Source organism: Pseudogymnoascus destructans (assembly GCF_001641265.1).
Source record: "Pseudogymnoascus destructans isolate 20631-21 unplaced genomic scaffold scaffold_28, whole genome shotgun sequence".
In the NCBI taxonomy this organism is placed as follows: domain Eukaryota; kingdom Fungi; phylum Ascomycota; class Leotiomycetes; order Thelebolales; family Thelebolaceae; genus Pseudogymnoascus; species Pseudogymnoascus destructans.
In genome coordinates, this window is record NW_020167547.1 from 340,871 (window position 1) to 361,618 (window position 20,748).

The 20,748-nt window shown below is 49.0% G+C and overlaps 11 protein-coding genes across 11 annotated transcripts; 6 read left to right on the forward strand and 5 right to left on the reverse strand.

Annotated features, from left to right (window-relative positions):
• The first annotated feature begins 1,070 nt into the window (after window positions 1-1,070).
• On the forward strand, window positions 1,071-2,835 carry VC83_08589 (uncharacterized protein). The gene has a single exon (XM_024472137.1). The coding sequence runs from the start codon at window positions 1,129-1,131 to the stop codon at window positions 2,740-2,742; it is 1,614 nt and encodes a 537-aa protein (XP_024320222.1). The 5' UTR covers window positions 1,071-1,128; the 3' UTR covers window positions 2,743-2,835.
• Window positions 2,836-3,212: 377 nt separating this feature from the next.
• On the reverse strand, window positions 3,213-4,029 carry VC83_08590 (uncharacterized protein; the record flags this gene model as incomplete). Its single annotated transcript, XM_024472138.1, has 2 exons — window positions 3,213-3,558; window positions 3,614-4,029. The coding sequence occupies 2 exons, from the start codon at window positions 4,027-4,029 to the stop codon at window positions 3,213-3,215; spliced, it is 762 nt and encodes a 253-aa protein (XP_024320272.1).
• A 286-nt stretch (window positions 4,030-4,315) lies between these two features.
• VC83_08591 (uncharacterized protein) lies at window positions 4,316-4,673 on the forward strand (the record flags this gene model as incomplete). Its single annotated transcript, XM_024472139.1, has 2 exons — window positions 4,316-4,376; window positions 4,420-4,673. The coding sequence occupies 2 exons, from the start codon at window positions 4,316-4,318 to the stop codon at window positions 4,671-4,673; spliced, it is 315 nt and encodes a 104-aa protein (XP_024320271.1).
• Window positions 4,674-4,819: 146 nt separating this feature from the next.
• Window positions 4,820-5,630, reverse strand: VC83_08592 (uncharacterized protein; the record flags this gene model as incomplete). Its single annotated transcript, XM_024472140.1, has 3 exons — window positions 4,820-4,822; window positions 4,880-5,105; window positions 5,239-5,630. 3 exons carry the CDS (start codon window positions 5,628-5,630, stop codon window positions 4,820-4,822), a joined length of 621 nt encoding a protein of 206 aa, XP_024320270.1.
• Window positions 5,631-6,629: 999 nt separating this feature from the next.
• VC83_08593 (uncharacterized protein) lies at window positions 6,630-7,620 on the reverse strand. The gene is made up of 3 exons (XM_024472141.1): window positions 7,336-7,620; window positions 7,042-7,209; window positions 6,630-6,989 (listed from the first exon to the last, which is right to left on the reverse strand). Exons 1-3 carry the CDS (start codon window positions 7,575-7,577, stop codon window positions 6,671-6,673), a joined length of 729 nt encoding a protein of 242 aa, XP_024320269.1. The 5' UTR covers window positions 7,578-7,620; the 3' UTR covers window positions 6,630-6,670.
• Window positions 7,621-8,180: 560 nt separating this feature from the next.
• VC83_08594 (uncharacterized protein) lies at window positions 8,181-12,225 on the forward strand. The gene is made up of 2 exons (XM_024472142.1): window positions 8,181-10,092; window positions 10,150-12,225. Exons 1-2 carry the CDS (start codon window positions 8,520-8,522, stop codon window positions 12,036-12,038), a joined length of 3,462 nt encoding a protein of 1,153 aa, XP_024320276.1. The 5' UTR covers window positions 8,181-8,519; the 3' UTR covers window positions 12,039-12,225.
• A 134-nt stretch (window positions 12,226-12,359) lies between these two features.
• On the reverse strand, window positions 12,360-12,776 carry VC83_08595 (uncharacterized protein; the record flags this gene model as incomplete). Its single annotated transcript, XM_024472143.1, has 1 exon — window positions 12,360-12,776. The coding sequence occupies one exon, from the start codon at window positions 12,774-12,776 to the stop codon at window positions 12,360-12,362; it is 417 nt and encodes a 138-aa protein (XP_024320275.1).
• Window positions 12,777-13,058: 282 nt separating this feature from the next.
• VC83_08596 (uncharacterized protein) lies at window positions 13,059-13,938 on the forward strand (the record flags this gene model as incomplete). Its single annotated transcript, XM_024472144.1, has 2 exons — window positions 13,059-13,680; window positions 13,736-13,938. 2 exons carry the CDS (start codon window positions 13,059-13,061, stop codon window positions 13,936-13,938), a joined length of 825 nt encoding a protein of 274 aa, XP_024320274.1.
• Window positions 13,939-14,160: 222 nt separating this feature from the next.
• Window positions 14,161-14,952, forward strand: VC83_08597 (uncharacterized protein; the record flags this gene model as incomplete). The annotated part of the gene is made up of 1 exon (XM_024472145.1): window positions 14,161-14,952. One exon carries the CDS (start codon window positions 14,161-14,163, stop codon window positions 14,950-14,952), a length of 792 nt encoding a protein of 263 aa, XP_024320273.1.
• Window positions 14,953-16,511: 1,559 nt separating this feature from the next.
• VC83_08598 (uncharacterized protein) lies at window positions 16,512-18,212 on the reverse strand. Its single transcript, XM_024472146.1, has 2 exons — window positions 17,700-18,212; window positions 16,512-17,642 (listed from the first exon to the last, which is right to left on the reverse strand). The coding sequence occupies exons 1-2, from the start codon at window positions 18,147-18,149 to the stop codon at window positions 16,542-16,544; spliced, it is 1,551 nt and encodes a 516-aa protein (XP_024320278.1). The 5' UTR covers window positions 18,150-18,212; the 3' UTR covers window positions 16,512-16,541.
• A 198-nt stretch (window positions 18,213-18,410) lies between these two features.
• VC83_08599 (uncharacterized protein) lies at window positions 18,411-19,080 on the forward strand (the record flags this gene model as incomplete). Its single annotated transcript, XM_024472147.1, has 5 exons — window positions 18,411-18,511; window positions 18,559-18,577; window positions 18,649-18,840; window positions 18,900-18,919; window positions 18,966-19,080. The coding sequence occupies 5 exons, from the start codon at window positions 18,411-18,413 to the stop codon at window positions 19,078-19,080; spliced, it is 447 nt and encodes a 148-aa protein (XP_024320277.1).
• Window positions 19,081-20,748: the final 1,668 nt, after the last annotated feature.

The following is a 20,748-nucleotide window of genomic DNA, read 5'->3' on the forward strand; positions in this document are numbered from 1 at the left end:
GGGCATCTCTTCATTCTCAGGCTTAGACCTCTGAGACGAAGTTGGCGTGGTGGGGGTTTTCCCCTTCGAACTGACGGCAGACATGTTGCTTTGTGTATGAGCCAGTGCCTCGTAGAAGTGGTGCTCAAAGTGTAACGCTGACTTCTAAACGATAGAAGACACAGAGGTTCTCTTGCGTAAAGGTTTACTTATCAGAGGAGGCAGGGGATCAGACACAAAGGCTTCAAGTAACACGTTACTAGTATATAACAAATACTGTATTGAGTTGAGCACGAAGCTCCTATCTAAGAACTAACTATCTACTTATATAGTGGCGTCGTGCCTAGTGGACTCCTGGAAACTCACTCGAGTCCTCGGAGTCCTGGACTCTTAGGATTCTTCTCATCATCCTGTGAGTCCGTCACGTGCCTAGTGGACTCCTGGGAACTCACTCGAGTCCTCGGAGTCCTGGACTCTTAGGACTCTTCTCATCATCCTGCGAGTCCGTCACGTGATACTTTCAGAACTACTATTCCCCGCTGCCCCTCCAGGTACCAGGGCCGGTCTCATGCAACCTCCCTCCTTCCTGTCCTGTAGTTGGCCAGCCTTCTTGTTCCGTCGTAACAGTGTATTATAATAAGCGATATTGTTTATATTGTTTATATTGGCAATATAATGTGGGGCATATCATATTGCCAAGGAATGAAGGAAGGCCATATCATATTGCCAAGCATATTGTTTATATTGCCAAGACTCGTATTGCGATATATATCGCAATATACTGCCAAGAACCAATATACTACTGGCAACACTGACTGGTTCAGGGGGAGGGGGAGTGAGGTGGTGGTTGTAGTCGAGGAGGTGGTCATGGTCAAGGTCGAGGAGGATAGAGTAGGCGGAAGACATAGTCACAAATGGGTCGATATATAACAAAGATTGACTCACACCCAGCTTGTATAGTATTTATGCTCTTGCCTAGCGCCACCGATCCGCTAGCAGCCCTAGGTCTGGCACCTGATCCAATACTTATCAACTCACTTCAGTATCAATCACATCTGCACCTTCCAGTAAAAAAATACACTCCATAGCTCACTGGTATCAACATTTGCACTTTCGGAGAACCACCCTCCATAACAACCTGTCTACACGATGGATACCATGGAAAGTTTGGCTCCGAGTTCTCTATCATCACATTATAGACCTCCTCATGGAAAGCTTGCTAGACAGTCAACACCGGTTGAAGCACTACAGAGTAGTTTAACCTTCGTGGACTCAGACAAAGACCCAGCCCTCAATCAACTTCAGCTTCAGCGCGACGATCGACATCAGCGCGACATGGACTTAGACAAAGACCTAGCCCTCAGTCAACTTCAACTTCAGTCCCGGGATCAACGTCAGCGTCAGCGTGACATCGACATCTCTCATGCACATCCAGAAGCTTCTTATGCACATATAGATCCTCAGCCAAGATGGAGTGGCCCTAGGGGTTTTGGTGCTCGGCACATACACGACGACGTTCCGTTTTCTCTCTGGAGCGAAGAGAACCAAAATTACAGACATGCCAGTAGTCATGAATTGGCATACATCCTGGACAGGTATCACGCAGCAAAGGTTGAATGGTACGAGCATATACTAGTACTTCAGACTTTAAACCCGCCTAACCCAGTACCACTCACCGTCGCCTGCACTCCCGTCATCTTCGTTCCTATTGGCCAAGAAGGATTGGATATCGCAGGGAGAGCCCCATACTTCAACTATCGTCTCGCAGACCCATGCCCCAATCTTCGTTTGCCAAGAAGTCAGAGACCTGAAAAATCACAAATGCATGAGGTGGTTTCTGCGCTTTTACAGCTCGCCGAGGTACGAAGAGTGAATTTTTGCCCGGCTAGCATTATTGTTGAACTTGTCTATGGCGATGGGCGACTCTATGAAAGAGGTTCTCTCCCATACTATGTGGCTGGCTTACCTACGACCTATCATCATGACCCAACCCCCTTCTTCCAGAGTATGGGTAGCCATACTCGAGAACGGCTGCTAGATCCTACCCTATACCTCCCAGGGCATATCATCGGGCCGCTACCACAAGATATTTCGAATTACCTCCGAGATCCCAATTGGGGCGCGATTAATCCAGGGGTGAGGCTCTCAACTGGGCCAGTTACAAGTTCTGGTGCTGAAGCTGAGGTCAACCAATCAACGACATGCGGGGTGCTACTGAGGCAAGGATCATCGATGTTTGTAACCATCGCAAACCACGGATTTCTAGCCAATGATAGCGGAGAAGTCTTTCACCCGGTAGCCGATGGGGATATGATAGGAAACATCGTTAAAAGATACCCAGAGCTCGATATTGCGATGGTCCAACTTACCCCGGCAAATTCGAACAGATTTACAAATGGAACTTACTTTCAAGCCGAACCGCCAAGGCGATTAGCTGCGCGACGTGAGCTGTTTAGAGGTGCCTGGTTCGAGGTGGATGGCATGAGCACAGGCCTTCTCTCGTTTCAATACTGGAGCGACTCGATGGAGTGCCCACGGCGGCCGCCTGGACACCCTCCAATTCCCGTAAGCAGGTGGAAAATTGATATAACTTGCAGAATCTTTGGAGCCACTAGCCCTGAGATGATGGATGGCCTTTGCGGTGCTCCATTCGTCGAGGAGAGGACTGGGAACGTGGCCGGATTTTTCCATCTGGCGAATGGTGATTGGGCGGAATGCGCTACACTGGATGATCTTGTAGCAGAGGGTTATGATGTTGTCTAGAGGAGTATATGGCAGGTAGAAGACATGGTTTGCTTTAATAAATTATATTGATTCGGGAAGCTATTTCCAAGTAAAATGTAGAGTAGAAAGGGGAAAATAAAAACAATTCGTCGATTGTGTACTATGCCCCCATCTCGAACCTGTCGAGTTGGCCGTTCCCTGGTAAAAATGCAGATTAAAAACAGGAAAATAAAAAAGATCCATCACCTGCCCCGAACCCATCGAGTTGGTTACTGCTGAGTAGGTCGCTACCAAGTAAAAACGCAAATTAAAAATAGGAAAATAAATTGTATATCAAGCGGCAATCTCGACCATACCACCGACCAAATCCGTTGCCCAGTAGAGCCCTGGCGATATCTTGGGATTTATCATTTGTATGCCAGGTCCTGTCTCGACCATGTCCTGATGCAGCAGAGCCCCGACGATGTCTTAGGCATATGAGAAGGGAAATATCAGGGTTCCGTTATAGCTCATAGTGCCAATCGGTCGGCGAACCCAGACGTATCCGCATCGACAAGGCCCATCGCGACCAGGAGGTCGTATAAAAACTCCTCGCTCCCATGCTCATCTATCGCGATCATGCACCAATCCACCGCATCGAGGAGATGGTCGTTTGCGGGTATGCCTAGTTCTACCAGAACTGACGCACTGCTCAGTCGAATAATCGGGCGCAAGTCGAGGCAATGAGTTCCGTGCATCCGAATCGTATTTTTTCCCACGTCCAGGAGCCGACCGATCTTGAAAATGTAGTCGATGTCCTCTGCGAGAGATAGAACTCCGAGCATGCATTTCTTGTAGATGCTGAGTAGGATCGCCCTATACATCATTGCTGACACTGTCTTGTAGTGCTGTCGGACATCGGACATATAACCGAGTCATGATGAGGACTTCAACATCGAAATCGATGTCGAATTGTATTTTTATATAACCCCTCATTTCAACAGCAGCGGCAAAATCCGCAATGTGCACAGTTTCACCATAGTAGGTGGTCTTATATAGACTGGTAAAATATATAAAGTCGGAGCGGGTGTCATCTGAGGCAATGTCGTTCTGGGCTCTAGGCCCAAAGAACCTTTTGGCTGAGCTGGTATATGCAGAGCGAATTCCCTGGAGGCCAATGATTGACCTTGCGAGTAATACGTCCCCTGCGAACTCTGCGAGAAGGTATCGATTGATGTTGGCTGCGCAACCTTGGCTGGGGACAGCTGCTGCGGTGGGGTTTTCGGTCGGGGTGGAGTTGGGCTCGGGGATAGGAAGGTTGGACATCTCGTGGACGTTATGGGGCATCTTTGGGACGTTATCGGATATCTTGGGGACGTTGTCGTTGGTAGTAGCGTTCTCAAAGGTTGCTATAAGGTGTATGCAAAGTGAAACTGGTCGAGTAGCGTTCTACCAGGCGCGCAAAGTGAGGCTGATCGTGTAGCGTTCTGGTATAAGCTAAGGTGAAGTTCCATCTCAACTTCACATTATAATCTCAACTTTACATTATAATCTCAACCTCACACTAGAACAAAAAGCAACACGTGAGAGGACCCAACCAAATTATTTAAACTTATACTTATATATAAGCAGAATGGAACCAAGGAAGAAACGCAAGACCACCAAGACTACCCAGTCCCCAATTTCACAACAAGGTAGATTCCCTATTTCCCATACCGACCTTTGCTGATTATATAGATGGAATAATCCAACGTCTAGAGGCATTGGCAAAGACGAAGACGAGAGAAGCAAGGGTGGAAGTGCTGGCAGAGTTGGACGATATGAGACAATTACTACCTCCGACTACTGTAAGATGGCCCGAGGGCGGCAAGTTGTTACGACCTCTTCTCGAGGCCGCTGAGGACTACATCGCTGAACCGACGAAAGAGAGGGCTGTAGAGTTCAAGACTATGGCCGAGGCACTTGTCATCACACTCAAAGGGAAGAAGTAGATATAAATTCAGGGTTGATTTCACTATGTTTAAGGAGAGTCAATATAGAGTTCATCGCATTGTGACTACATCTCATATGCTAGAGTCTGGTTCATCTTCTGTCCATTGCGCCCACGTCTCATACATCAGTCGCGTTTTCTCGTGCCCTACTCATCCAGAAACTACCAATAGATGAACGATTTGGTCTTTGCGACCCGTGTTCGTACGGACAGTGGGGGCATGAGAAAAAATGGGTGTCCTGGAGAGGAGGCCATCCGCGCATTCGGGATCGTCTCGAAGCTCTCGTCAGTGCCCATGCGCCCAAATACGGCGAACTGGTTGGTGTGTTTGTCGTCGGTGCCGCCGGTGGCGTTATCGGCATTTGGGATGTCGAAGGCCTCGAAGGCGGCTGAGGTAGAACGGAGGCAATCGGTGTCAAGATCGATATAAACTCTAGAGAAGGGGGAGGATGATTAGCAAAACGTCCCTGTCATGGCTCAAGTTGTTTCGTTGCAACTCACCCGCCAAACATATACATGTACAAATTCCGAGAGAACCGTGCCTTTCCTCGAGCCAGGGGAAGTACTTCTTTATCAGGTTGAGGTTGTCCTCGTTGGTCCATAACACCCACTCCCAGTCATGATGTTTTTCGCGGCACACCGTGCTCCATTTCTCGAACTTCAGGGGGAGCTCGTTGGTTTTCCAGCTCTGATGGAGCAGCTTCGGGACCGAAGAGTGGTCGGAAGGCAAGGGTCGGCAGAGGAGCTCTCCTGCTGATAGAGGTCGCGCCAGTTTCGCCTCTGTGCTCGTGTTTGGCGTCTGTACAGCAGGGTCTAGAGGGCAACCTGCGCCGAAGTCCAGGGCCCATCGCTCAGTTGGTCGATCCACGGATATTTGTTGTGACTGGCCGAATTTATGGACGAAGAAGAAGGACAGGAGGAGCCAGATAACCAGACATAGCAGGATAGGTCGACTCATCTTCGATGCTGGTGTGCCACCAAGTTGTAAGAACTTACCCATCATCCAAATGAGCTGGTGGTCACACGAACAGTCCAATGTGACACAAGGGAACTCGTGCGTCTCAAAAGTCTCCAAAGGGGTCAGATACTGGAGAGTAGATATGGCTTCATTATTGCCGCTTGTTCTCTACGTGGGAAAACTCTCCCTTGTAAAGACTTATAATGCAGCAGCCTAGGGACCCCGAACTAACTCTTTACCAATTATATGCACTTGTGTGCATTTGTGTGTGCATCTGTCCTTCAATCCTTCAGCTGCACCTTATGAGTTTGTTTGTGTGTCCAAGTCCGTGAATTAGTGATAGCGAGTATTAACCAACAGAGACTAGTACTGTCTGCTCGTAAAAAATATCCAATCAAATTCAAAGGGGTCTATTCCCATTCTCAATCTCTATTTCTAGAAAGAGTCCCTTCCTTTGATCTGAGATCTATCCTGTCAATTATGCAACTATACAAACAGGGGTCTTTAATTACCCCCTCTCCTTTCACCCTTTCACCCATCCCTCTTCCTATACTTGTTCTCCAACTTTGCTATCTAAAGCAGAAGGGCACAATTGTAAACAGATCTATTCTCTTTCAATGCTATGCATCTATATTCAGCTACGACCTCCCCTTGCTCAGTCTTAAACCTTCCAATCGACTATCATTTGAATTGCCTTTCAGCCCTTCTCATTTGGTGTCCTCAAAACCCAAGCCCTCATTAACATCCAAAGTAACTTTTAACACATTCTTACTTCATAAAGACGTCACTAGACCCTGCGTCTCATATAGCCTGTCTGTTAATTAAGTCTCCACATATATATACAGGTGACCTGCCCCAACAGGAGTCGGTTGACGGGGCAGGTCACCTACATACAGGTTCAATACAACGTAGTAACATGCGAACAAACCTAGACCTCTCACCCTGATATTTACTCTTGGCCCATAGGAAAATTCACAGAGCCCTCAGCCATGCACCAAAGCCAGGTGCCTTACGTGATATATTAATGCTGTAGCTTCTATCTACTTCGCTTTGTGGCCGTTAGGTTTCGGAATCTTGCTCCTGAACGTATACATGAACAGCTGCTCTCTGGTCCACACCTCCTTATCCTTATCCTCGATCTCCTCAATTAAAAATATTTTTCTCGCGGCCTTCATAAACTGCGCATCGGCCCGCCGCCTTTTCTTGAAGCAGAAGTAGATCACTGCCTGGTCGCAAGCAGTGAGAAGCTGGGTGAGAGTGAGGAGGAGGAGAGGAAAGGCCGGCTCGAAATAGACGCAGTCAGCCGCAAGAATATGCGTCGCAGGTTTCGAAGATAGGACTTCTGGCAGAGGCTCGCCCCTATTTAGTAGTCAGTAAAGCAATCCGGTGGAGTCGTGGTGTTTGCAAATACCAATTCAGCACTAAAGGGGTAACACGTGACTCGAGGTTGTTGAGCTTGACATTCTGCTCCATCAACGGCAACATATTAATTTGATCTGTAATGTATATCGGTGCCGTAATATTGCAAGCTAATGCGACGGCGAGTCCAACGAGTCCCCCTCCGGCTCCAAGTTCGAGTCTAAAATTTTATGTCAGCTGACCAGATTTTTTTTTCGTGAGAGTTGAGCCGGGAACTGGAAGAAGGTGATATTGGAACGACAATAGCCACCGTTCAAGACAACAGCTCTGCTGACTGTGTTCTCACATTGTAGCATATTTCAAATCATGTTTATGTTCCCTCAGCATGTATTTTGAGAGTACCATCCCCGCCGGCCATAGTTGGCCCCCACATCCGCCTTTCAGGTCTTCATGGAGCTGTAGTGGTGCTGTGAGCAGCCCGTCAAAGTCTATGGACGTGGTTGATGCGGCCTTGTAGACCGGGAGAGGAGTCAAGTCTTCGCCGATAGAAAGGGGCAAGAATTCCGGAGATGGGACGCGGGAGATCATCGCTCGGAGGGTTTTGATATCGATCTGACTTACTACTCTAGGTACACAAGGTTGTTCGTCATCTTGGGCTGATGTATCAAAATGTTACATGACTTCAGTTTGTGGTGTTACCAGATTCAGTTTAGTGCCAGCGGGAAAGCCGCAAGCCTGACCCTCCTTTCCAAGGCGCTGACATCAATCTGAGAAGTACAGTACGTACTCTTTCTTATAACTGTACTTACTGTACCAATGTGAGCATCAAACTACGGCATTCTCTACGCGAGTATTGTTATTTTACCTCCTATTAATCTCCTGTTTACCCCTGTTTACCTGTTTACAGTACGGCGCCATAAGTATGAATACAGGTCTGTGCTTAAATTGCAGTAAACGAGTTGTCTTTTTGTATGGGAGAAAGCATAGACCTGTATGCATACTTATGGCGCTCCTGTTTACCCCTAGTTACCTCCTAGTTACCGCCTAGTTACCTCCTAGTTACCTCCTAGTTACTCCTGTATACAGCATTGTGACCAGTAGTTTGCGAGTTATACAAAGCATACCGTTGAGAATGCTCCGTGTTTCGGACACACACTGATCAGTCAATTGAAAAGCGATACCTCACATTTCTCTACTCCTGTTTGAACCAGAGCCAGGTTGCGAAATTCCCATTTCGTGGCTCGAGCATCTAAACCGAGGTCGATCTGCTTTGAAGTAGTGGACTTCTCGGCATGGATACCGGGTGTGGGCCTTGGATATGCTCGTCGGGAGATATCAAGCCTTATTACTCTCCAGAGATGGCAGCATACTAGTCTGGCCCCTTGATAAGTTACAGAACCATGCCCCCCTTGCAGAATGAACATTCTTATGAACGCCCTGGCTGCCGTTTCTCGTCATACCTCTTCCACTCACACAACATTAAACCTCGTGGCAAGGTAATCCAGATATGCGAGGGAGGGTCTCCGTTTGATGATGCCTGCAGCCGCCTTGTTCGACATGGGGACGGCAGAACGCAGCCGCGAAGGTTCGTCAGGTTTGCTATGTCGGGATCCTTCCCTCCCATTTTGTCCTGTTATTTTGATATCTCGTTTGCTCTTTCATGTTGTGTCGCTGTGGATTCTTTATTTCTACCAGGCCATCTGGAGAAACCATCTTGGAGTGAAAATCCGAGTCCCCTCGGACAGCAGCAAGATGCAACTCTATATGCATCGTGGCCACGTGTGGAGAAGGATGCGGTCGCAGACTGCATGCATGATTATGCTTCTAGAAGGTCTCGCTGCAGCAACGCCTACAATAAATCTCCCTTTCAACTCTCAGTTCCCACCTGTTGCGCGAGGCTCAACACCATTCAATTTCACACTTTCGGAGTCGACCTTTTCTTCAGATAAGGCATTGACCTACGCTTTGTCAAATGCACCAAGTTGGCTGTCTCTCGATAGCGCGACTCGAACTCTGTCCGGCACGCCGCCAGATTTGGCTTCTGGTACATCGCCGACCATGGATATTATTGCTACTGACGGGTCTGGGTCCATCTCCATGAGGTCAAATTTGATCGTCTCGACACGTAAGGCGCCAGAAATTACGATGCCAATTGAAGCTCAATTAAAGTCTCAGGGTGAGAACACTGCGCAGAACTCTATTATATTCAACACATCGTCTCGATTCAGCTTTAGCTTCAGCGCAGGCACGTTTACATACCCCGTCGGCAGAAGCACGTTTGCATACTTCGAAAGCCCATCTCCCATCAGCATGGTTGCAGTTACAATGGACAACACGCCTCTGCCTCCATGGATATCTTTTGACAACTCCACAATGACATTCTCGGGAGAAACACCGGACTCGAAGGCTTTAACCCAGCCCCATGAGCGCTTCGGAATCCGCCTTATTGCGTTAGATGTGCCTGGATTTGCTGGAGCATCAGTACCCTTCTATATCGAGGTTGAAAATCACAAGATTGAGTGGGACGACACGGCTCTAGAGATGAAAATTTTTGTTGGAAAACCATTTGAATTCAAGGCTCTCTCCGGGAGTCTGAAACTGGATGGCAAAGTAGCAAACACGGCGGATATTATATCCGTCGCTACTACTAAGGTGCCTTGGCTCGAGTTCGACAATACCACCTATGTTCTATATGGGACCCCGCGGGAACGACGGAAAAGTGCATCGCCGCTTAATGTGACAGTTTCGGCTCAAGACAGATATGGTGGAACTGCGACGGTCGTCATTCGAGTAACACTTGCAAACAATATATTCTCCGACGGCGACACTGCCCCAATAAACGCTACTATTGGCCAACCATTCTCATACAATGTTAGCCAGGCTTTCGTCGACCCAACTGCTGTCGATATCGGAGTATCGATTTCCCCACAAGTATCATGGTTATCATTCGATTCGAAAGCTTTTAAACTATCAGGAGATGTTTCCAAATCCGCTGAGGAATCATCAATTAACATAACCATGGCCGCGACACCCAAATTAGCTCTTTCCAAGACGGCTCCGGATTTGAAGTCATTTACCATAACTGTCGTTTCGCAGCCTCCCAGTACGTTATCTGGTATTCACACGTCAGCAATAATTGAGACTGAAGATTCAACACTAGATTCCAATGGTTTAGAAGCCACGACAGCCACAACTGATAGTGCCTCAAGACACGGTTTGACACGAGGAGAGCTTGCTGCGGCTATCATCTTGTCTATACTTGGAGTGATTTTCATGGCTGGGATTCTGTTGTACTGCGGGAGACGACAACGGAATCGCTTCAAACTGTCGGATCCCATAGTACCTCTATCAAAAAGAGATATCTCAACACCAAGGCTTCAAAAAAAGTTCTCAATATTGGGCCTGAATGGGAGTCCAGGAAGTGCCCATCCGGGGTTGAGAGCTAAGGCTAGAAATATGGACAAGGTTACGTTTGACAACCCAGACCCATTCAGTACAAAGTATTCTGTTGCAACCGTTAGACAATCTTCTTCGTCCTCCAAGTACTCCGACGAATTATCTCCACATTTTAACGCGGGTCATAGTGGCCACAAAGATTTCTCTCGTCCATTTCAAGGCACAGGCGGGTCTGAAAACTCAATCGACGATGACCCCGATATCATAATCATTCAAAACTTCCCCAACGAACCAGACGAGGAGATCAAATCTCGTAGCATCACTGCAGCTCCCTCTGCAGTTCGCACCAAGGGCGGTACACATTCATTCCACCCCTACCGTACAACTCCCAGGGCATCACCCAACCTCGAACAACCCCCAGAGGCGACATGCACGACAAATACGACAAAATACCGCGCGCACAAACGGCATCGAACTCCCAGCGATCTAGGCCCCCTTCTAAACACGCCGCGCAAACAGTACAGCAGTACTAGTCTCCAACGCACAGGCTCAGAACGCAGCACCAGAACAGTCCAACCCTGGAGCAAAACAAGTCGCGCCAATGGACATAATCACAGTACATCAGTCAGCCCCGTCGAGGAGAGCACCTGGGAAAGCACCCCAGGCAGCCCAATCAAAAGCTCCGCCGCCCGCCCACGCAGCAGCTTGAGTGTCGTCACCGAATCCACCGACGTGCTTTACCTGGGCCACCCCTCCCCTACGACTACAACGAATGACAGCCTCCCATTGACATTTAACTCTGCTTCGCCATTCACTCAGCCCCTACAAACCTTTCTCAACATGGCCTACTCCCCACCAGGTACCAACCTAGGCAATAGCAGATCGTCACTCTCGCAACTACCCGGTCGTCGTACTGCAGGATCGAGCCCGTTCTTCAGCGGCAGTCACCGCACGAGTGCAAGAGTGCAGTCGCGCGGCGAGATGCTCTTCGGTGCAGACAAGGAAGCGGCAGCGAAGATTAGCAGACGTCAGGCGGTGCCCGAGCCGTTGGCACTACGAAAACTTGCGAGGGATGAGAACAAATTGCAAGCTTTGCAAGATCCAGGGCTAGGACACCTGCTGGACGGGCTGGGTGGTAGCCGTATCGATCTAGCGATTAGCTCATATGCGGGTTCGATCGAGATGACGGAAGATGGCACGAGGCGCTTGGTCTCCTTCTTGGCTTCAGTAGACAAGAGGAAGAGTTGGAGCGATACGGACTCGAGGAAGTCATTCAGCGCGTGGGATTTTGAGCAAGAAAAGGAGGGCCCAAGTGAGGCCCCTACCGGGATGTTGCAGAGGCTTAAGAGCTACAGGAGTAACGTCTCGACCCGCTCCAAGACGACCTTTAGGGAGCAGAGTATGTGGCTCGGCAGCGAGGACAAGGATGCCCGGGGACCAACGTTTATGGAGCAGATGGCTTCGCTGGAGTATTATGGGGGGCTGTTTGGAGGCACTGCTGATAAGGGGGGGAGGTGGGCTCGGAGCCATTGGTCTGAGAGTATAGGGGGTAGTTCTAGGCGGCTATCGACACCCTTGAGCCCTAAATCCTTTGAGCTGGGGCCTTGGGCCAAGAGGGATGGGAATGATGGTGTAGGTTCTGTGGTTGTATGAATATGATACAGGGTATGTGGGGTGCTATTCGGGTTTAAGTTTTGTATTTATAATTGTAATTTTTTTTTGTCGGGGTTGGAAGCCTTCTATAGAAAGGTGGATGAGGGATGGGAATTATGGAGTGATGAGGGGGAGCTTGAACGGTATTAGTTAATAGTTGAAGGGCAATTGGGTTTTTTTGGCAATTATTTTAATGTTTTATTTTATTTTTAATGGGTTTTATTTATTCGTCTTGGTCCAACACATCAAGACACTATTTATTTATATTCTTGTAAAATAACATGCGGGCAAGTGCGCATCGGGAAACAGCTCCCACCTCCATTAGGAATCCGTCTGCATTAGGCAAGGCGCGTGCACGGACGCACCGCCGCTTTCACGGCATATATAGATTCTACCCTCCCTCTTTCCCTTCCCTTCTCTGTCAATTCCCCGACACCCAACACACGCCACCTCGCCTCCGACGCTCTGTCGTCTGCCTGACATGCACCTAATGTGGGCGCCTTTCAGCCCTTCTGGTGTTGGTCCACTTTTGCCAGGCTCCTCGACGGAAACACCCCAGCCAGACACCGCATCCGGCTTGACTCCGCGACGATCCTGCCTCCTACCATAACCCGTCGTCACTCTGGCGACGCTCAGCGCGTCGAGTCTGACTCGCATTGGCTCGTGATGCAGGTTACGGGGGGCTGAGGTCGGAGCTGAGGTCGGAGCGCCCTTGAACCCGCCTCGAATCCGCCTCATGATGCATCGTTGTCCTTCCCCTTCAGGCAGAGTGCGCAGGAGATTGGAGGCGCTGGACGGCGGAGTCGTACACATCACGCAGCGCACAGCCAGTTGTGAAAATGCCTCACGTTGGCTAGGCTCCTCTAGGACGTCACGCTGCAGTCGAACACCCCATTCAGCTCGAGTCCGAAACGATCCTACCTCATAACTTCGACGCCGTGGCCGCGGCTAGCGCCTTGGATCTGCATCACACTGGCTTATCAAGAGCTGAGACCAGAGCAGTCTTAGGCCTGCGTTGTCATGGGACCGTTGTTTCTGCCCCTTGAGGGAGAGAGCGCCGGAGATTTGAAGTGCGGTGACGCTTCGGGCCACACATGCCGCCGGACGCAGCCAGTCGCGAAAATACCTCGCGTTGGCTCGGTCTGGGATGCGCCACCACTGCGATACTCGATAGGTCATTTGCGTGGGATCGGAGTTCATGCGGCCACCTTAGTGCTCGTCGGCGAGGCCGTGGAGCCGGGCAATCTCAGAACTGTGATGTTGCAATTGGTGGATTATGCCTGGGGCCATTCCTGCGCGAGACGCAGAGATTTTTTGCTCTGGTGTATTTTGGACAGGAAGATGGCACGAGGGGCAGCGCGATGCGACCAGAACCTACATATGAGTCTTTCGATCCACTGCCTGCAGTTGGTGAAATATTTCAAATCGATTTTGACGCCCTCGACATGGCCACTTTTGTCCCCTATGAATATGTGCCCACGCGTCCTCGGGGTGCGAAAGCTCGCCGCGAGCCTATCACAGCAATCCAGCATCCTCAACGACCACGCTCCCGCTAAGCAGATGGGAATCGCACTTGACGCTCTATTGCCAGCAGTAGGCGCAGCATCTAATGACAATGGGAGCGGCATGCCCGGAAATCAAGGTATTTGAGAGACTTGAATGCCACTGTAGCAAGATGACTAACTTTGGAGTATTAGTTGAGACTAGCATTGCATATTTCGATAACTTTGGCGATTATAACGACCACTACCTCCCCACAATCGAGGAACTTTTGCATACCCACCTACAGAAGGCGGGTTCTGGTGTGGAGGAAGAATGTTTAGAGGACGCGAGGTCCATCGACCAAAATACGTCGGCATTGAACGTCAGTTCCAGTGGTGACCGAGGTGAGCAGCCCTAATATCTCGCGTCGCACATAACAAACTCTGACGTGATTCTTGCCGTTGTATAGGCAATCCAATTAAGCTGCGAGATGACGAACTTTGTGCCTCCGAGGACGAAATTAACTGGGAAAATATGAACGGGGATCAGGAGATTTTAGGTCGCGCTAAGATTGTGCTCAACCCGAGCCGTACGTACGCCTACTTCCGATCCCGACCAAGTATCGTCGATATTAGATTCCATGCGCCCTCTAAGCGAGCCATTACACGGCCGGATCGACACAGAAGACCCTTTTACGGCTTGTGCGGCCTGTGCTGAATCTGAGACGACAAAGCCTCTTTCTGCGCGTCATCGCAAGCAGTCTCCACGCCGGCCAAGATCCTCACAACATGGCCAACTCATTCACGAAGATTGTGCCTATTGCAGGCAAGCTACGCCTGAATTCGATAATCCTACCTCGGAGGAGATGCAGCAGCAGCAGCAAGACGAAGAAGAGAATATTAATAGCTATGATGATGATGGATTGCAACAGTCAGACGAAGATACCGCGAGGGTAGCGCCAATAACTGAACTGGCCGACGAACTTCCCCCGCCCAGTCCGTCCCTGTACCCAAGCCAAGAACAAGCGACGAGCAATAGCGACAATTGCAGCGACGACGAGCCCAGTACCGCCGAAGCTGAGTCAGACGACAGCGACCGGAGGCGATACCCCACCAAGCGGAAAAGGTCGTTTTTATCTTACGTTGGCCCAACGCAAGGGAAGCGTCGGCAGCATCTTCAGCCGAGCTTTACCCAGGAAGGGAGAAATTGCTCCCAGAAAAGGCCCCGTTGGAAGCCACATAATCATGGTTCGAGAGTTGTCCCAGCCTGTGGCAGTAACAGCCAATTACCTTCGCCACCTAGTTCTTTCCTAGGCTGCGGCATCCTCAGCGAATCATCCAAACACACTGCCACTGCTCACCGAGGTCACATTCCGTCTCCACTCCCCGAATTACTACTCTTTTTCTGCATTCTTTCGGGACGATTGTCATGAGCCGCAATTCTCTTTTGCCCAGCTCTCTAAACTTATCGAGGGTGTCGGCCACTCTGGGAATATCGAGGACCTCACAATCAAGCCGCTGAAGCAACACTCGTTCCTGGTGACTGGTTTTAGCCGACTTACGCCATCCTGCCAATCTCAAAGTGGGAAGTCCATCATAAACGCATGCCCTATCCCGCTGGGTGCAAGGCGGTCCCGGCTTGACGAAGGCAGTGGCGCTAGCGCTTTTCTATATCAGCGGCGAGGGACGTCCACCTACATCGTTTACTCTGGTTCTGGCGACAGTTCTAGCGAGGATGAACTGGGACGTTCGGACACAAGGAAGTATAGCCAATGGTCAGCGTCAAGAAGCTCCGATGTCGATGACTTTGACGACCGCGATCCTTATACCAGTGGCGACGGTGACGCATATTCGAGCGAGGATAATGTGAAATATAGTGAATGGTCATCGCTTTAAAAGCACAGGTTATTAGCGTTCAAGAGGAGGGCAAGTCTTGGAAGTGGATCTTCAGCAAGTTTCCGGGCAGGACTCCGGGCGCAGTACGCACGCACTGGAGCACAATGCAGCCGAAGGCAAAATAGGCGAAGTTCCACCATGTCGCAAGGCGGCTCTTGTGGGATTTTACGTTGTGAGGGTCACTTCTTATACTTATCATAGCTTCTACGTGGTGGAAACTATGCCATGAGCGTCTATAGATAGGATAGAGCAGATCCAATGTGATATATGAATATGATCCTCGTCTATGTATTTAATAATAGCCCGGAAGGATCAACTACCGTTTCTGACGGCCCAACGCTCGTCGCGGTGCATCTCATCATTTATCGGGCTTTAGGCAGCCAGTGGTACATAACGTCTGTGTTAACGTAGAGCCATGTGAAATAATGTAAAATCATTAGCTGCTGACTCGTCGTACAGGTACCTTGTCCATAGAGTTACAGTAAGTACAAGCAAGGCATTTTTATTGGATATTTCCTCGACGATTGTTTGCCAAGGTCTGTCTGCGTTGTCACAGTCTCTAAATATATAACAGCCGCGATAGCCACGGTATCAGAGGCTCACCCAGCTTCTTGAGAGAAAAGCGCATAGGCTAAACTTTGCATATTGTACGTGGTCTCTTCGATTTGGTTTAACTTCTATGTACTGATGAAGCAAAACGGACTCCTCGCCATACGCGCTACGTGTTCCTCACGCATCGAGCCCTCTTACGAGCGAGGAGAGAGCGGCACCGTCGCAGGAGCTCAAAACATGGCCGACGCTAAAGATGGCAACAGTGGTGGCGACCATTCATCGGGGGAGTAGGGGAGTATAGCGGTGTCGTCCAACATGCTCATATTGCCCAGAGCGGCCAGGCTAGGCTTACAGAGGAAATCACCATCGCCAAATCGCCCGGCAAGGGGCGCGATGTAGGGATAGTGATCTCCTCTGGCGACAACACCAAGAGGGATAGAGCTGAGAGAAAGGCTAGAAAGGAGGCGGCGGAGAAGAAGGCTAAAGGAAAAACAACAAATAATCGAGTTGATAGCGGTTAGAGGGCACTGTTGAAGATGGATCCTATTTTATTTGACCAATGCCTCCTTCTACACTATATAGTTGCTGATTCCCCGAATCGCCGTCGGAGTTCCTCATTATATTTGATATTATCATCAACCTTTTGTTGAACAACGTCCTCTGCATTCTCACACCAAAACTTCGACAGAACCTCCTCGAAGTCTGAATATAGTTCTGCTGAAAATGCAGGGCAGATGTGGTCCACAAGAAGAGTAAGCATAGCATTCGCCGACGATATACAATACCAATACCAAACTCCTTTTGAATCCCACGTGTCATGCATAGCTCCTGATATTGAAATGTTATGTTCTCCCAGACCCTGCTCTTCTTCCTCTAATATATCCATAAACTCCCGTCGTATTTCGCTGAACTTAATTAAGTGATCCTCTTCTATCTCGTCAATGCGTCGTCCAGTAAGCCAGTATGGTACTGCAAGCATTTCCGCAGGAAGAGCGCATATCCACTCAAGGTCGACAAGGCAAGTAAGGTTGCATTCCTTGTCGACAAAGATGTTGGAGGGATTGACGTCGGTAAGCTGCAGCAGAAACGGCCCATTACGGCGAGCACGGTTGATATATTGATGTGAGAGAGCCCGGAGTAGCATCCTCTGGGTCATCTGGGTACGGCAGTCTCCAGCGTCGTATACTGCGTTCGGGTTGTTGAGGAGGCGCTTGTCATGGAAGGTAATCATGTCGGATACGAAGGGCTCAGTAGACGCATAGGTGTCATCCTTTTGTGCTATCCTCTGTGTGCCTTCATTCTCTAGTGCTACTATTGTACATGTAAGCGGCCGGTTTGTCAGTGTCACAGCACAATCGTCGTGGAACTGAAACGATCCTATTCTCGGCTGAGGTATACGGGCGAGAGACAAGATTATGCGTGATATGCCTTGGAACAACCTCCTCCTGCAAGCCGGGTCTTCCCGTTGTGCCTCCCACGTGTTTGAAAGCATCTCACCCGTGCTTGAGTCTATATACTCAAGCAGCATATAGGGCGTACGGAAATTGCTCCTCTTCTGGTGGGGCGTATATTGTGATAGGGTAGGGTATCGAAAGAGGCTATAAAAGCACTGCCAGAACAGGCGGGAGAGGCGCACATGGAGAGGTCGGTGCTCTGCGTGGGTAAATTGGCCGAACTAGACTCCAAACAGAATTAGGAACGGCACGGAATAGACTGTAGGAAGGTGGCTCACATGTCGGCTGTCCGAGAAGCCAAAGCCGTATAAGTGAGGGATACGGATATCAGGGCACTTATCCTGCATCCACATATATGCTCCCAACTCACAGCTGAGCTTCTCATCTACCGTGCCGGGGTATATGCTTTCGGCAAGCTTGTGTGGCATCGGGCATCGAAAGATAAGTTTCTTCGATAACTTGCCAAGATTTGCCTCAATAGGTACGCAAATATTGAAGCCGCCTTGGATCCATGTCGACTGCTCGAGGACAGTGTAGCTGAGCTCACTTCCTAATCCAAGGTGATGTTTAGCAATGGCTTCAATCTCTCTTCTCTCCTTCCAAAGTTCCTGCCGGAGCTCTGCTGCTGCAGGACCGTAACCTAGCTGGCGGATGACGTTCGCTTCTACTTTTTCAGCAGATTCGAATGTGATGGGGTTGCGACCGTGGAATTCGAGCGTAGTAGGCATAGCAAAGAGCTGGTTTTGAGAGCCTGTCCTCTATACACGTCACGGAACTTTGTTGAGCATCACAATATAAGCTTTTGGTAGTATCAGCGACAGCCTCGGGATACGGGAAAACTATAATGCCGAACTTAAGACAAGGAGCCTTGTTCACGTCGGCACAGCATTCGCCCGACGCTTCAGCACGTGGTCTACGCGAATCGCCGATGCGTTAAAAGTAGCTCTCTGCCCACGTCCATCCAGCTTCCCCACCGTCTTCCCCACAAAATGCCGTCCCAAGTTCTTGTTCAATTCGAGACAGGAGAATACCTAGACCTAAAGGCAGCGTTTGAAAAACGTCCTAAAGAGGCTCAAGACATTTATACGAAGTAATTCTCTTTGGGAACATTTCAACAAGAGTGCTTTCTTTGCTTAGGGTTGTGAGTATGTTCAGGGTTCGTCTTGAGGAGAATCAAGAACGCAAGCGGAGCAGACAATACGACGTGTACTCGATGCGTGCCGCCAGGGGGCGAATCCTGGATCCATTGAAGAGCGCTTTTACACATATGGACAAGAGTTTGCTATTATCGCGCTCTACATTGCCACGAATAATAACTACAAGGTCTTCAGAGACATTGGCGACCTTGACGCTAAAGATCGAGTCAAGCTCATCAAAGACGTTATTCGCCTCCCCCAGGAGCGCTACATAACTAATTTCGTGAATGAACTCAAAAGGTTACCAGTAGTGACCGACCATAAATCTTACCTATTTGCTAGACGCCGGGGGCGAATAAAGGGTAAGTAACTACACCAACATATTTAAGCCTCTACTAATCTTCATAGAAACACAACAGCTTATTCCTCCGCTAGCAAATATACGTTCAGATGCCTCACCGGCCCCTCAACCAGCGAATCAGCCCTCTCCGATCTCTCAGGCAACAAGTCCATTAAATCCTAGATATCATATTATTATATGATATCATGATATATTGTCAGAATTATGGTGTATGATATTGTCAGCATATTACATCTTGCGATATTGTATCACGCCATATATCATGATATTAATATGGTGATATAGCAATATATTACAATACTAACAATATACCTTGCTGTCATCTACTCTCGACCCGTCGTCACTAATTCAATTATCTACCCAAGCTGTGCCTCCTCCCCTGTACCAGGATTTTAGGCACTCTAATGCCTCAACTGACTCAACTCCAAGCCTATTCCTCCTTTCAATAATTGTGAGAGCGGCACTGGAAAATAGGCGTTCAGGCTCGGCAGACATCGCTGGTATTGACAGTATGTCTAATGCCATCACCGCCAGGTTGGGATAGGTTGCATGCTGTGCTGGCTCCATCCACCAGGACTTTGGGTCAACTTCTGGTGTAATACCTGCCAGGCAGTACTTGATATACTCATCAATAACTGGTGGCTGCCGCCTCTTCTGCTCAAGCCAGATTTGATGCTCAGTCTTCTCCTGTACTAGTGTAATGATGTATGACTACAGTATTCCGGCTCGCCCGGAATACGCGTAACATGCTTTATATACCACATGTACTGTAACGGCGGCACCCGTTACAATTATCCCCCCTATAGTCCGTGACGTCCCGGCACGGATGTAGAGGCTTCTAGCGTATCATCTCGTACTTGCTTCTAGGCCCGTTACTACTCAGGATGCTAAGGTGTGTATATAATAGCTTAAGCCCCAAGGACGCCCCCTTGTCAGCCAGGTAAGGAATTACACTGATTGCTCGCTTAGCCCACCCAACTAGCGAGCCAATCAAAACCCATTGACCAGTGAGCCGGAATACTCTTGTAATGATGTACGGTTACGCTCGCGCTACATCCCACTGAGCCAAAAAGACTACAGTATTCCGGCTCACCCGGAATATGCGTAACATGCTTTATATACCACATGTACTGTAACGACGGCACCCATTACAACTAGCTCATTTGATGACATTACTAGTTGAGGTGTTGGCTTGTATTGCTCGTCCCAAAATAGCTGCATAGATGCCTTTGCTGTTACTATCCAAGTGCTCTCCCAGTTGTCTTCAATCCAAGTCCATTTTTGAAAGGGTACTAATACCATGGCTACAATATAAGCTGGAGATCGTTCAGTCAGGCTATAGTACTTGTCTAATTTAGACCAGGCTGAATTGATACAAGGGCTAATATGAGAATCGTTGATATACTCAAGTTTGCCAAGTTCAAGCTGCTCAAGTAGAAATTCCATTGTTGAGAGAATATGCTCAATTGTTGCCCTTTGGCCCTCTGTTGCTAGTGTTGCTTGATGAAAGAACTTAAGAAAGTGGTGGATATTTGTTAGTACGACCCAGTCAATTGCCAAGTTTATATGCTCTTGGATAGCGCAGTCGATCATAGCATACCAGGAGTTCTATCGAGTCTTGTTATCTGTAATGGTGGGTGCACCAGATGTGAGAATCTAGCCACCCAAGGAAGGGATGAATTTACTAAGACAACACACTGTCTTAGAAAACAGAGCCAAAGGGTCGTAGCTTAGACTATTCCACAACGCAGCAATCAGGTGTGTGATGTAGTGAAGTGGTTCAGACAAGTTGCAACAAATGTTGAGTCTGGGAACTCAGGGGTAAGTCAG